Genomic DNA, 13,691 nt, shown 5'->3' on the forward strand with positions numbered 1-13,691 from the left:
AAAAAAACTGTATTAACATATTTGAAAATTGCATTCAATCAATCAATCAATCAATGTTTACTTATATAGCCCTAAATCACTAGTGTCTCAAAGGGCTGCACAAACCACCACGACATCCTCGGTAGGCCCACATAAGGGCAAGGAAAACTCACACCCAGTGGGACATCGGTGACAATAATGACCCAGTGGGACGTCGGTGACAATGATGACTATGAGAACCTTAGAGAGGAGGAAAGCAATGGATGTCGAGCGGGTCTAACATGATACTGTGAAAGTTAAATCCATAATGGATCCAACACAGTCGCGAGACCAAACGGGTTCATATGACACCCCAAAACCTTGAAGCACTGTTGGGTGAATGTGTTGATACCGCATGAAACTTTGTGTTTGTTTGGTGACAAACACACATTTCAGTGTATCACTCGCCACAACAGCAACGCAACACTTCTTCGTTATCCACCAATCACAGTCTGAGCGAGATGCATTCAGGAACCCGGTGATTTTTAAACGTCAACATTACAAGTCGTATGGGCTGGATTTGATCTATTTATATATATATATATTAGGGGTGTTGGAAAACATTTATTCGAACACGAATCGAATCGAATACGTTATGTGATTCAGAATCGATTCTCATTTTTAAAAAATCAATTAAAAAACTAAATAAAAATAAATAATTATTATTATTTAATTTTTTTTAATCAATCCAACAAAACAATACACAGCAATACCATAACAAAGCAATCCAATTCCAAAACGGAACCTGACCCAGCAACACTCAGAACTGCAATAAAGTCACAAACACGACACAGAACAAACCAAAAGTAGTGAAACAAAAATGAATATTATCAACAACAGTATCAATATTAGTTATAATTTCAGCATAGCAGTGATTAAAAATCCCTCATTGACATTATCACTAGTGAAGTGAATTATATTTATATAGCGCTTTTTCTCTAATGACTCAAAGCGCTTTACACAGTGAAACCCAATATCTAATTTTTACATTTAAACCAGTGTGGGTGGCACTGGGAGCACTAGTGTCACAGTGGCTTACACTTGCATCGCATCTCATAAGCTTGACAACACACTGTGTCCAATGTTTTCACAAAGATAAAATAAGTCATATTTTTGGTTCGTTTAATAGTTAAAACAAATTTGCATTATTGCGATCAGTTGATAAAACATTGTCCTTTACAATTATAAAAGCTTTTTTTTTTAAAACCTACTACTCTGCCAGCATGTCAGCAGACTGGGGTAGATCCTGCTGAAATCCTATGTATTGAATGAATACAGAATCGTTTTGAGTCGGAAAAATATCGTTTTTGAACCGAGAATCGAATCGAATCGAAAAAAATCGATATATTATCGAATCGTGACCCCAAGAATCGATATTGAATCGAATTGTGGGACACCCAAAGATTCACAGCCCTAATATATATATATACATATATATATCAGCCGATTTGATACCTCATGCTTTCTTAACACTCCCACAGGACTTCCCGATGGACATTGTCGAACGCCTTCTCCAAGTCCACAAAACACTGGTTGGGCAAACTCCCATGCACCCTCAAGGATCCCGCAGAGAGTGTAGTGCTGGTCCACAGAAAACCACACTACTCCACCTGCGTCCTTAGGTTTCTTTGTTCCATGAAATGTGTTTGTTGTGACGGCAGCCATTTTTAAAAGACAGAAAGAGGCTGTATGGCCACACCCCAACACGTGACACATCATTGGAAAGCTATGGCAGTTCTCTGTAAGGAACACCAGGACTCAATGAGAAATATGTAGTGATTTTTATACATTTTTGTGATTTGTTAAAATTTGCCCATGGTTGAATGATCGCGGAACGTTTTCTTTTTTAAAGAGCGAAACCAACGGGGATCCATACAAATAAAATCCTATTTGCGACTTTTTCCACCTCAAACTAAAAGGCTAAAACTTGGTAGAGATGTGTTAGTTTAGTGAGGTCTTCGGATCGGCAAGATTGATGAAGATTGAGTGAAGATCGAATCAGACTCCTCTGAATCGGATCGTTCAATAGTCAACTGTTTTAAGACATTCCTAGGCACATGTAAAACATCAAAGGAATTAAGCAAAAACTAACGTGTATAACAAGTGTAGAAACAAAGTGTACAAAAGTGAAATACTGGGTCTCAGGAGGTATTTATATTAGAGATGTCCTGATCCTGTCCTTGATACGCAGCTGCAGCCAGGGGGTGAAGCGGCAAAATCCTGGAATGGGGGAAAGGTGCCTTTGTGCGTGTTTGTGTCGTGTCCTTTGATGCGTGGGTCCGTAAGCCCGGGAAGTCATTTCATTTTGGTGCCTCCTATAACACGTATGGAGACTCCATCCATCCATCCATTTTCTACCGCTTATTCCCTTTCGGGGTTGCGGGGGGCGCTGGCGCCTATCTCAGCTACAATCGGGCGGAAGGCAGGGTACACCCTGGACAAGTCACCACCTCATCACAGGGCCAACACAGATAGACAGACAACATTCACACTCACATTCACACACTATGGCCAATTTAGTGTTGCCAATCAACCTATCCCCAGGTGCATGTCTTTGGAAGTGGGAGGAAGCCGGAATACCCGGAGGGAACCCACGCATTCACGGGGAGAACATGCAAACTCCACACAGAAAGATCCCGAGCCTGGATTTGCACCCAGGACTGCAGGAACTTCGTATTGTGAGGCAGACGCACTAACCCCTCTGCCACCGTGAAGCCCCGTATGGAGACTACCGTGATTTATTCCCAAACAGCAAACAATCGACAGGTGTCCACAAGGGAAGGGGTTAGAGATTTCAGAGCAACTCATCATAACAATCCGGGTTTTCCAAGAAGAATGCAGATTAGGATATTTGGGTTAGGCCGAGTCAATACATTCCAATACTTGTCAACTCTCTTTGTCCGTTCCTGGTCCTCAAATTGATTCTCCACAATGTTATCTACTTTACGATTTAGTTCAGAAATCGCCTCAGTCTGAGTGCCTACAGCTCCGCCTATCCCATCAATCATGGCAGGTAGCATCTTAGTGCCTTGAACGGTTGCCCCTCGTCTTCTGAATTTGTCAATACACCAGGGCAACGCTCAATCCAATCAGCAGATGCCCTGTTATCGAATTTCCGAACAGGTAGAAAGCTTTGATGTCCTCAACGAAAAGAATCGCCAGGCACACGACCCTCCACTTCTCCCAAACGTCCATCGTGAATCCAGCAGCAAACATTCTGTCAAGACACACAAGTTCCTCTGAACCCGAGCTTCTCTGAAAATCTTGTCAGTCGCTTTTAGAAACCAGTCAATCAGTTCCGTGTCTAGATTTGGGAAACATTGCGGAAAGACGAGACATAGAAGCAAAGTAGGGAAAAATAAGGGAGTGGGAAGGGAAGTGTTTGCCTTTGTTGAGAGCGAGCAAGAAGAAAAACATTCAACCATCTTCATATGATGTCATTGGCACCTCGGGAAGTTATGTTCTGGTAAACTGAATTTGTTTATGAAGAAATCTTTTATGTCCTGACAGGAGGCAAAATGTGGCTATGTGATCATCCTGATGGCGTTGTACTGGTGCACGGAATGCATCCCTCTGGCTGCCACGGCTCTGCTGCCCGTCATTCTGTTCCCCATGATGAAGATCATGGAGTCGGATGAGGTATGTCCCCCTTGTACGGCCTATTACAAAAGCATCGTTTGCTAACGTTTTGTTTACTCTGCCGCAGGTGTGTATTCAGTACTTGAAAGACTCCAACATGCTCTTCATTGGTGGCTTGCTGGTGGCCATCGCTGTGGAGCACTGGAACCTGCACAAGAGGATCGCCCTCAAGGTTCTGATTTTTGTTGGGGTCAAGCCTTCACTGTAAGAGCAGTTGTCCTAGTGCGCCATGCAAGTACCACACGGTTTCCGCCCTAGTCCTGAATTGGTTTCGCCGTTTTCTCCAGCCTGATGATCGGCTTCATGGGCACCACAGCCTTCCTGTCCATGTGGATCAGTAACACAGCCTCCACGGCCATGATGCTGCCCATCGCCAACGCCGTGCTGCAGCAGCTCAACGACTCCGAGGCCAACGCGGAAAAGAGAGCTTATGCGCAGAGTACCAAGGACGGCCTGGAGAACCAGAGCTTTGAGATGAGCGAGAGCAACGAACGCAAACCAAATGGCAGCACCGTCAACATGGGTGAGTTGAAATAGTTTTTCCAAAAAAAACATTTGTCATTGGGTCCTGATCTTCTCTTTTTGTGCCCAAATAGATGCCGTGGTCAAGGATGAGACAGACAATGATATATCAAGTAGGTTTTTTCGTTTGTTTTTGGAATATTGCCCGTACAACTTTTTTTACTTACGATACAATACAGATATTAATTCGACACGATATCAGCGCGAATCATGCATGCTTTTATTTTTTTTGGAGCGTGTAGTTTTAGAAAAGGATTGATCGAAATAAATGACTGAAACAGTAAACAATAGTAGTTATCAAAAACTCTAACCTACTTATTGACTAGAAAGGACTTATGCTCTCTTTACACACAAGTGGAGTGGTAATTAGTTTTTTAGTGACACCTGGTCATCACAATGATTCATTAAGGTAAGCTCATGATGCAGATAGTCGAATGATGCTGACACATTTGTTACTGGATACTATCCAATACGCTTTTGCCTTTGTATCCATTAGTAATATGCAACTGTAAATATTTTATACTTGTTTATATTGACAAATGTGCTGTTTTAGACTGCAGTGTTGTTCAATTAAGGACACTCATGACATACTTCTAGCTGATGGGCTATTGTGTGCTTAGCTGTTGTGTAGCTGCTAACATCTAGCAGCCCATAGCCATGTTTAGCTTTTGTAAATGTCTTGACTAAAATAGAAGAAAAGACTAACCTATTGGAGGAAATTTAAAAGTCCAGCTTTGTATAAGTCAGATATTTTCTTTTGCTGATATCGGGACGATATCTGATATCAATATTAGCTGGGACACCCACAGTATTTATTGTCTGTAGGCAAGCATATGTAGACATCTTGACATGGAAATATTTATGATATCATGTCACCTTCTTAAAATAAGAGCACATACCCTAGCCCAGTCCTTCTCAAATAGCAACATGCTTTGTTTTCCCATACCAGAATTTGATGAAGTGTATGTAGCACTTGGCTTTACTGTAACCACAGTGGGAGACGAGGAAAAACTGGTGTTTTTTTTTGTTTTTATAAATCACCATGTAGTAGACATGAGTAGTAAATGACCTTTATTCTTTACTTCATGCACAGCATTTACTTATACGACCTGATGCAAACAACCTTCCCTAGTCATGGTTCAAGAAAATCCAACCAACACAAAATGTCAACAGTCACGGTCACTGAACTTTGTAGATTTTATAAAAAAACGTCCGTTCACCATAAAAACTAAAAAAAAAACACCCATTTATGTTGGGAAACATGCAAGACACTCTCCACACTTTAGCATTTCAGCTGCTTTCTGATTGATTGCAAAACTTTAAGGGGATACTCACGAAATTAAACAAAGTAGAAGTCAAACTTTAACATGCACTTAATATCCAATTATATTTATTATATATTGAACAAAAATATAAAAACAACACTTTTGTTTTTGCTCCCATTTTTCATGATTTGAACTCAAAGATCGAAAACTTTTACTCCATACACAAAATCCCTGGCACCTGCTGGAGGTGGAGGTCCTTGGCTTGTGTGGTTTCACGTGGTCTGCAGTTGTGAGGCCGGTTGGATGTACTGCCAAATTCTCTGAAATGCCTCTGGAAGCACCTTCATGGTAGAGAAATTAACATTAATTCACGGGCAACATTTCCGGTGGACATTCCTGCGGTCGGCATGCCAACTGCGCGCTCCCTCAAAACTTGCGACATCTGTGACAAAACCGCACATTTCAGAGTGGCCTTTTACCGTGGGCAGCCCAAGGCACACCTATGCAATAATCATGCTGTTTATTCAGCATCTTGATATGCCAAACCTGTGAGGTGGGATGGATTATCTTGGCAGAGAAGAAATGCTCACTGACACAGACTTAGATTTGTGAACAATATTTGAGAGGAATAGGTCTTTTGTGTATGGAGTAAAAGTTTTACATCTTTGAGTTCAACTCACGAAAAATGGGAGCAAAAACCATTGTTGCATCAATATTTAAAACAAAATTATATATATATATATATATATTCAATTCACTTCATGTATATATATATATATATATATATATATACATGAAGTGACTTGAATTATATTTATATAGCGCTTTTCTCTAGTGACTCAAAGCGCTTTACATAGTGAAACCCAATATCTAAGTTACATTCAAACCAGTGTGGGTGGCACTGGGAGCAGGTGGGTAAAGTGTCTTGCCCAAGGACACAACGGCAGTGACTAGGATGGCAGAAGTGGGATTCGAACCTGCAACCCTCAAGTTGCTGGCACGGCCGCTCTACCAACCGAGCTAAACTGGTTGGTAATAAATAATATATATGTATATATATATATATATATATATATATATATATATATATGTATGTATCTATATATTTCAATATAATATATGTATATGCAGTATATATACATTTATATATATATATATGTATGTATGTATGTATATATTTATATATTTATATATATAAAAATTATATATATATATATATACACACTGTTACCTCTGAAAAAAATTGCAATACTCCACATTGTAAATAATGTAAATAATTCAATGTACATACTAGATGATTAACTTGTGTGATGACTGTATTATGCTGATAGTATATATTTGTACCATGAATTGATTAACGTAGACCCCGACTTTAACAAGTTGAAAAACTTATTTGGGTGTTACCATTTAGTAGTCAATTGTACGAAATATGTCCTGAACTGTGTTATCTACAAATAAAAGTTTCAAACCTCCAAAACAAAGGTTTAAAGGCAACGCTTTAAAGAATGTTCCCCTGAAAGTTTCCCTCTAAATGTCTCCTCCCAGAAGTTGGAGTGTACAGCACAGAGTCAATGGAGCAGAACAGAATCAAGAGGGAGCAGAGGTACACGAAGCTGACCAAAGGCATGAGTCTGAGCGTGTGTTACGCTGCAAGCATCGGAGGGACCGCCACCCTCACTGGAACTACGCCCAATGTCATACTAATGGGCCAGATTGATAAGTACGTACTATCAATATCTATATTGCTTCCTTTCCGATGGTGCAACTTGTTATTGTGTTAACACTGCAACTTACAATGTCTTGCCCATGTCGTAAACATAAAAAAACTATAGAAAAATATGCCCCCTTGTGGCTGGTAATGGTACACAATCAATACTAGATCAATCGGATTCAGTTCGGATTCTCTTCGCCAAAGTTGAGCAAACATTACTAATTGCTATGGAAGTATAAAGATGAAGTGTCCCGATACAACTGTTTCACTTCCCATACGATACCGATATTGGAGCTTTAATTGTTGGCCAAAACCGATATTAATCAGCTATGATATCAGCGGAAATCATACAAAACCCAAAACACATTGTGTAATTCGTAAATAAAAACAGAATACAATGTTTTGAAAATAATTTTCAACGTATTTTCAATTGAATGGACTGCAAAGACAAGATATTTAATGTTCGAACTGAGAAAAGTATTTTTTTTTTGCAAATTATCATTAACTTAGAATTTAATGGCAGCAAAACATTGCAAACATGTCCGCACAAGGGCATTTTTACCACTGTGTTACATGGCCTTTCCTTTTAACAGCACTCAGTAAACGTCCACAGTTTCCCCAAAAAATTTGAAATGTGGACGCTTCAGACCACAGAACACTTTTCCACATAGCATCAGTGCATCTTTGATAAGCTCGGGCCCAGCGTAGCAGGCAGCGTTTCTGGGTGTTGTTGATAAATGGCTTTCGCTTTGCGTAGTAGAGTTTTAACTTGCATTTATAGATGTAGTGACCAACTGTAGTTACTGACAGTGGTTTTCTTAAGTGTTCCTGAGCCCATGTGGTGATATCCTTTACACACTGATGTCTGCAGTACCTTCTGAGGGATCCAAAGTCAGGGGCATTCAATGATACGTGCAGTGATTTCTGCAGATTCTGTGAACCTTTTGATGATATTACAGACCTTGGATGGTGAAATCTCTGGATTCATTACAATAGCTGGTTGAGAAATGTTGTTCTTAAACTGTCGGACATTTTGCTCACACATTTGTTCACAAAGTGGTGACCCTCGCCCCCATCCTTGTTTGTGAATGACTGAGCCTTTAATGGAAGCTGCTTTTACACCCAATCATAGCACCCACCTGTTCCGAATTAGTCTGTTCACCTGTGGGATGTTCCAAATAAGTGTTTGATGAGCATTCCTCAACTTTCTCAGTCTTTTTTGCCACTTGTGCCAGATTTTTGTAACCATGTTGCAGGCATCAAATGCCAAATGAGCAAAAATTTACAAAAAAAAAATGTCTTTGCAGTGTATTCAATTGAAATTAAGTTAAACAGGATTTGCATATCATTGTATTCTGTTTTTTATTACCATTTACAGAATGTGCCAACTTCACTGGTTTTGGGTTTTGTAAATAAATGTACAATATTAGGTCACAATTATTTTACTAAAAAGTAAGTAATTGGAATACAAAACAATAATATACAAAATGATATGATTTAAAAAATAAAGTGTACCGAATTGTTCATAAAAAGTCAGGCTCTTGTCCGCAATGTCCAACAGTCAGAAAGTCGTCCTCTCAGTAAATGATGAATTCACAAGATTCAGGTGATTCCTTTTGATCCATTTAAGCTATAAATAACAATATGTAAATAATACATGTCAGTGTTTTGAAGCTTTACAGGTGGATTTTTCCCCCATTCTTGCTTGATGTACGTCTTAAGTTGTTCAATCTTAGATGAGCTCGGGCCCAGTGAAGCCGGCGGCGTTTCTGGGTGTTGTTGATAAATGGCTATCGCGTTGCATAGTAGAGTTTTAACTTGCACTTACAGATGTAGCGACAAACTGTAGTTACTGACAGTGTTTTTTCTGAAGTGTTCCTGAGCCCACGTGGTGATATATTCCTGATCGCTTGGAAAAGTCCCACCCAGCTTGGAGGAACTCGGAAATGGTTCCTGAAGAAACACATGGGGAAATGGTCCTATGACTGCATCGTCCTTTTCTGCCAACAATTGGCTTGTGAAAACAGTCCAATACTTCCCAACCAGTTAGCGATAACAAATATTCAAATCAAGCGGAAGAAATTTAAGTAGGGGTGTCAAAAAAATATCAATTATGTGCAACGATTCGCAATTGACCCAAAAAAAATGGAATAAAAAAATAAAATAAAATAAAAGTTTTTTTTTTTTACCAAAATCTGTCCTGTCCAGACACTTTTGTAAATGTTTGGGTATAATTTTATCACACAAAACCAGTTTTATTTCTTTATCTATTTTATGGAGGAATGTAGTTCATCACAGAACTGGAGCCCAATATTATAAAAAAAAAGTATTGATTTTTGTTGTGATCAGCTTCCCGGATCACATTTTGATTTCGGTTTTTGAGTCCTTTTGTGTTTTCTGTTTGTTTTGGACTCTTCCGGTTCCTAGTTTTGCACTTCCTTTTTTATCTTGTCACCATGGTTTCGTATTTCGTATTCACAGAACTGGAGCCCAATATTATAAAAAAAAAAAGTATTGATTTTTGTTGTGATCAGCTTCCCGGATCACATTTTGATTTCGTTTTTTGAGTCCTTTTGTGTTTCCTGTTAGTTTTGGACTCTTCCGGTTCCTAGTTTTGCACTTCCTTTTTTATCTTGTCACCATGGTTTCGTATTTGTTCCACCTGTTATTTGCTTTTGACGCGCACCTGTGTTTCATTGATTACTTCAGTATTTAAGCCTGCCTTCTCCCTCCGTTCATTCTTGATCCTTTGTTTGCGGTAAGCAACTTTCACGTGGACGTTTTCCTAGTTCTGGTCTCTGTGCTAAGTATCCCTTTAGCTTCCCGTGAACTCGGCACGTTACCTTTGGACTCTCGAGTCAGTGCTAAGTTCATCACAGAACTGGAGCCCAATATTATCAAAAAAAAACTATTGATTTTTGTTGTGATCAGCTTCCCGGATCACATTTTTGATTTCGGTTTTTGAGTCTTTTTGTGTTTTCTGTTTGTTTTGGACTCATCCGGTTCCTAGTTTTGCACTTCCTTTTTTATCTTGTCACCATGGTTTCGTATTTCGTATTCACAGAACTGGAGCCCAATATTATAAAAAAAAAAGTATTGATTTTTGTTGTGATCAGCTTCCCGGATCACATTTTGATTTCGGTTTTTGAGTCCTTTTGTGTTTTCTGTTTGTTTTGGACTCTTCAGGTTTCTAGTTTTGCACTTCCTTTTTTATCTTGTCACCATGGTTTCGTATTTCGTATTCACAGAACTGGAGCCCAATATTATCAAAAAAAAAGTATTGATTTTTGTTGTGATCAGCTTCCTGGATCACATTTTGATTTCGGTTTTTGAGTCCTTTTTTGTTTTCTGTTTGTTTTGGACTCTTCCGGTTCCTAGTTTTGCACTTCCTTTTTTATCTTGTCACCATGGTTTCGTATTTCGTATTCACAGAACTGGAGCCCAATATTATCAAAAAAAAAGTATTGATTTTTGTTGTGATCAGCTTCCCGGATCACATTTTGATTTCGGTTTTTGAGTCTTTTTGTGTTTTCTGTTTGTTTTGGACTCATCCGGTTCCTAGTTTTGCACTTCCTTTTTTATCTTGTCACCATGGTTTCGTATTTCGTATTCACAGAACTGGAGCCCAATATTATCAAAAAAAAGTATTGATTTTTGTTGTGATCAGCTTCCCGGATCACATTTTGATTTCGGTTTTTGAGTCCTTTTGTGTTTCCTGTTAGTTTTGGACTCATCCGGTTCCTAGTTTTGCACTTCCTTTTTTATCTTGTCACCATGGTTTCGTATTTCGTATTCACAGAACTGGAGCCCAATATTATCAAAAAAAAAGTATTGATTTTTGTTGTGATCAGCTTCCCGGATCAGATTTTGATTTCGGTTTTTGAGTCCTTTTGTGTTTTCTGTTTGTTTTGGACTCTTCCGGTTCCTAGTTTTGCACTTCCTTTTTTATCTTGTCACCATGGTTTCGAATTTGTTCCACCTGTTATTTGCTTTTGACGCGCACCTGTGTTTCATTGATTACGTCCGTATTTAAGCCTGCCTTCTCCCTCCGTTCATTCTTGATCCTTTGTTTGCGGTAAGCAACTTTCACGTGGACGTTTTCCTAGTTCTGGTCTCTGTGCTAAGTATCCCTTTAGCTTCCCGTGAACTCGGCACGTTACCTTTGGACTCTCGAGTCAGTGCTAAGTTCATCACAGAACTGGAGCCCAATATTATAAAAAAAAAAAGTATTGATTTTTGTTGTGATCAGCTTCCCGGATCACATTTTGATTTCGGTTTTTGAGTCCTTTTGTGTTTTCTGTTTGTTTTGGACTCTTCCGGGTCCTAGTTTTGCACTTCCTTTTTTATCTTGTCACCATGGTTTGGTGTTTTTTCCACCCGTTATTTGCTTTTGACGCGCACCTGTGTTTCATTGATTACGTCCGTATTTAAGCCTGCCTTCTCCCTCCGTTCATTCTTGATCCTTTGTTTGCGGTAAGCAACTTTCACGTGGACGTTTTCCTAGTTCTGGTCTCTGTGCTAAGTATCCCTTTAGCTTCCCGTGAACTCGGCACGTTACCTTTGGACTCTCGAGTCAGTGCTAAGTTCATCACAGAACTGGAGCCCAATATTATAAAAAAAAAAAGTATTGATTTTTGTTGTGATCAGCTTCCCGGATCACATTTTGATTTCGGTTTTTGAGTCCTTTTGTGTTTTCTGTTTGTTTTGGACTCTTCCGGGTCCTAGTTTTGCACTTCCTTTTTTATCTTGTCACCATGGTTTGGTGTTTTTTCCACCCGTTATTTGCTTTTGACGCGCACCTGTGTTTCATTGATTACGTCCGTATTTAAGCCTGCCTTCTCCCTCCGTTCATTCTTGATCTTTTGTTTGCGGTAAGCAACTTTCACGTGGACGTTTTCCTAGTTCTGGTCTCTGTGCTAAGTATCCCTTTAGTTTCCCGTGAACTCGGCACGTTACCTTTGGACTCTCGAGTCAGTGCTAAGTTCATCACAGAACTGGAGCCCAATATTATAAAAAAAAAAAGTATTGATTTTTGTTGTGATCAGCTTCCCGGATCACATTTTGATTTCGGTTTTTGAGTCCTTTTGTGTTTTCTGTTTGTTTTGGACTCTTCCGGGTCCTAGTTTTGCACTTCCTTTTTTATCTTGTCACCATGGTTTGGTGTTTTTTCCACCCGTTATTTGCTTTTGACGCGCACCTGTGTTTCATTGATTACGTCCGTATTTAAGCCTGCCTTCTCCCTCCGTTCATTCTTGATCTTTTGTTTGCGGTAAGCAACTTTCACGTGGACGTTTTCCTAGTTCTGGTCTCTGTGCTAAGTATCCCTTTAGTTTCCCGTGAACTCGGCACGTTACCTTTGGACTCTCGAGTCAGTGCTAAGTTCATCACAGAACTGGAGTCCAATATTATCAAAAAAAAAGTATTGATTTTTGTTGTGATCAGCGTCCCGGATCAGATTTTGATTTCGGTTTTTGAGTCCTTTTGTGTTTTCTGTTTGTTTTGGACTCTTCCGGTTCCTAGTTTTGCACTTCCTTTTTTATCTTGTCTCCATGGTTTCGTATTTGTTCCACCCGTTATTTGCTTTTGACGCGCACCTGTGTTTCATTGATTACGTCCGTATTTAAGCCTGCCTTCTCCCTCCGTTCATTCTTGATCCTTTGTTTGCGGTAAGCAACTTTCACATGGACGTTTTCCTAGTTCTGGTCTCTGTGCTAAGTATCCCTTTAGCTTCCCGTGAACTCGGCACGTTACCTTTGGACTCTCGAGTCAGTGCTAAGTTCATCACAGAACTGGAGCCCAATATTATCAAAAAAAAAGTATTGATTTTTGTTGTGATCAGCTTCCCGGATCACATTTTGATTTCGGTTTTTGAGTCCTTTTGTGTTTTCTGTTTGTTTTGGACTCTTTCGGTTCCTAGTTTTGCACTTCCTTTTTTATCTTGTCACCATGGTTTCGTATTTCGTATTCACAGAACTGGAGCCCAATATTATCAAAAAAAAAGTATTGATTTTTTGTTGTGATCAGCTTCCCGGATCACATTTTGATTTCGGTTTTTGAGTCCTTTCGTGTTTTCTGTTTGTTTTGGACTCTTCGGGTTCCTAGTTTTGCACTTCCTTTTTTATCTTGTCACCATGGTTTCGTATTTCGCATTCACAGAACTGGAGCCCAATATTATAAAAAAAAAAGTATTGAGTTTTGTTGTGATCAGCTTCCCGGATCACATTTTGATTTCGGTTTTTGAGTCCTTTTGTGTTTTCTGTTTGTTTTGGACTCTTCCGGTTCCTAGTTTTGCACTTCCTTTTTTATCTTGTCACCATGGTTTCGTATTTCGTATTCACAGAGCTGGAGCCCAATATTATCAAAAAAAAGTATTGATTTTTGTTGTGATCAGCTTCCCGGATCACATTTTGAATTCGGTTTTTGAGTCCTTTTGTGTTTTCTGTTTGTTTTGGACTCTTCCGGTTCCTAGTTTTGCACTTCCTTTTTTATCTTGTCACCATGGTTTGGTATTTGTTCCACCTGTTATTTGCTTTTGA

At 39.3% G+C, this 13,691-nt stretch overlaps 1 protein-coding gene across 1 annotated transcript in view; it reads left to right on the top strand.

The window, feature by feature from the left end:
- The window catches only part of LOC133564716 (solute carrier family 13 member 2-like), a 46,612-nt gene that overhangs the window by 4,097 nt on the left and 28,824 nt on the right, over positions 1-13,691 (top strand). Inside the window, exons 2-6 of the mRNA XM_061919191.1 lie at positions 3,529-3,657; positions 3,725-3,861; positions 3,945-4,180; positions 4,254-4,292; positions 6,990-7,164. Of these exons, the coding sequence (XP_061775175.1) occupies positions 3,529-3,657; positions 3,725-3,861; positions 3,945-4,180; positions 4,254-4,292; positions 6,990-7,164 (716 nt within the window). The remainder of the gene's footprint in view (positions 1-3,528; positions 3,658-3,724; positions 3,862-3,944; positions 4,181-4,253; positions 4,293-6,989; positions 7,165-13,691) is intronic.

Source organism: Nerophis ophidion, linkage group LG13 (assembly GCF_033978795.1).
Source record: "Nerophis ophidion isolate RoL-2023_Sa linkage group LG13, RoL_Noph_v1.0, whole genome shotgun sequence".
NCBI classification, from domain to species: domain Eukaryota; kingdom Metazoa; phylum Chordata; class Actinopteri; order Syngnathiformes; family Syngnathidae; genus Nerophis; species Nerophis ophidion.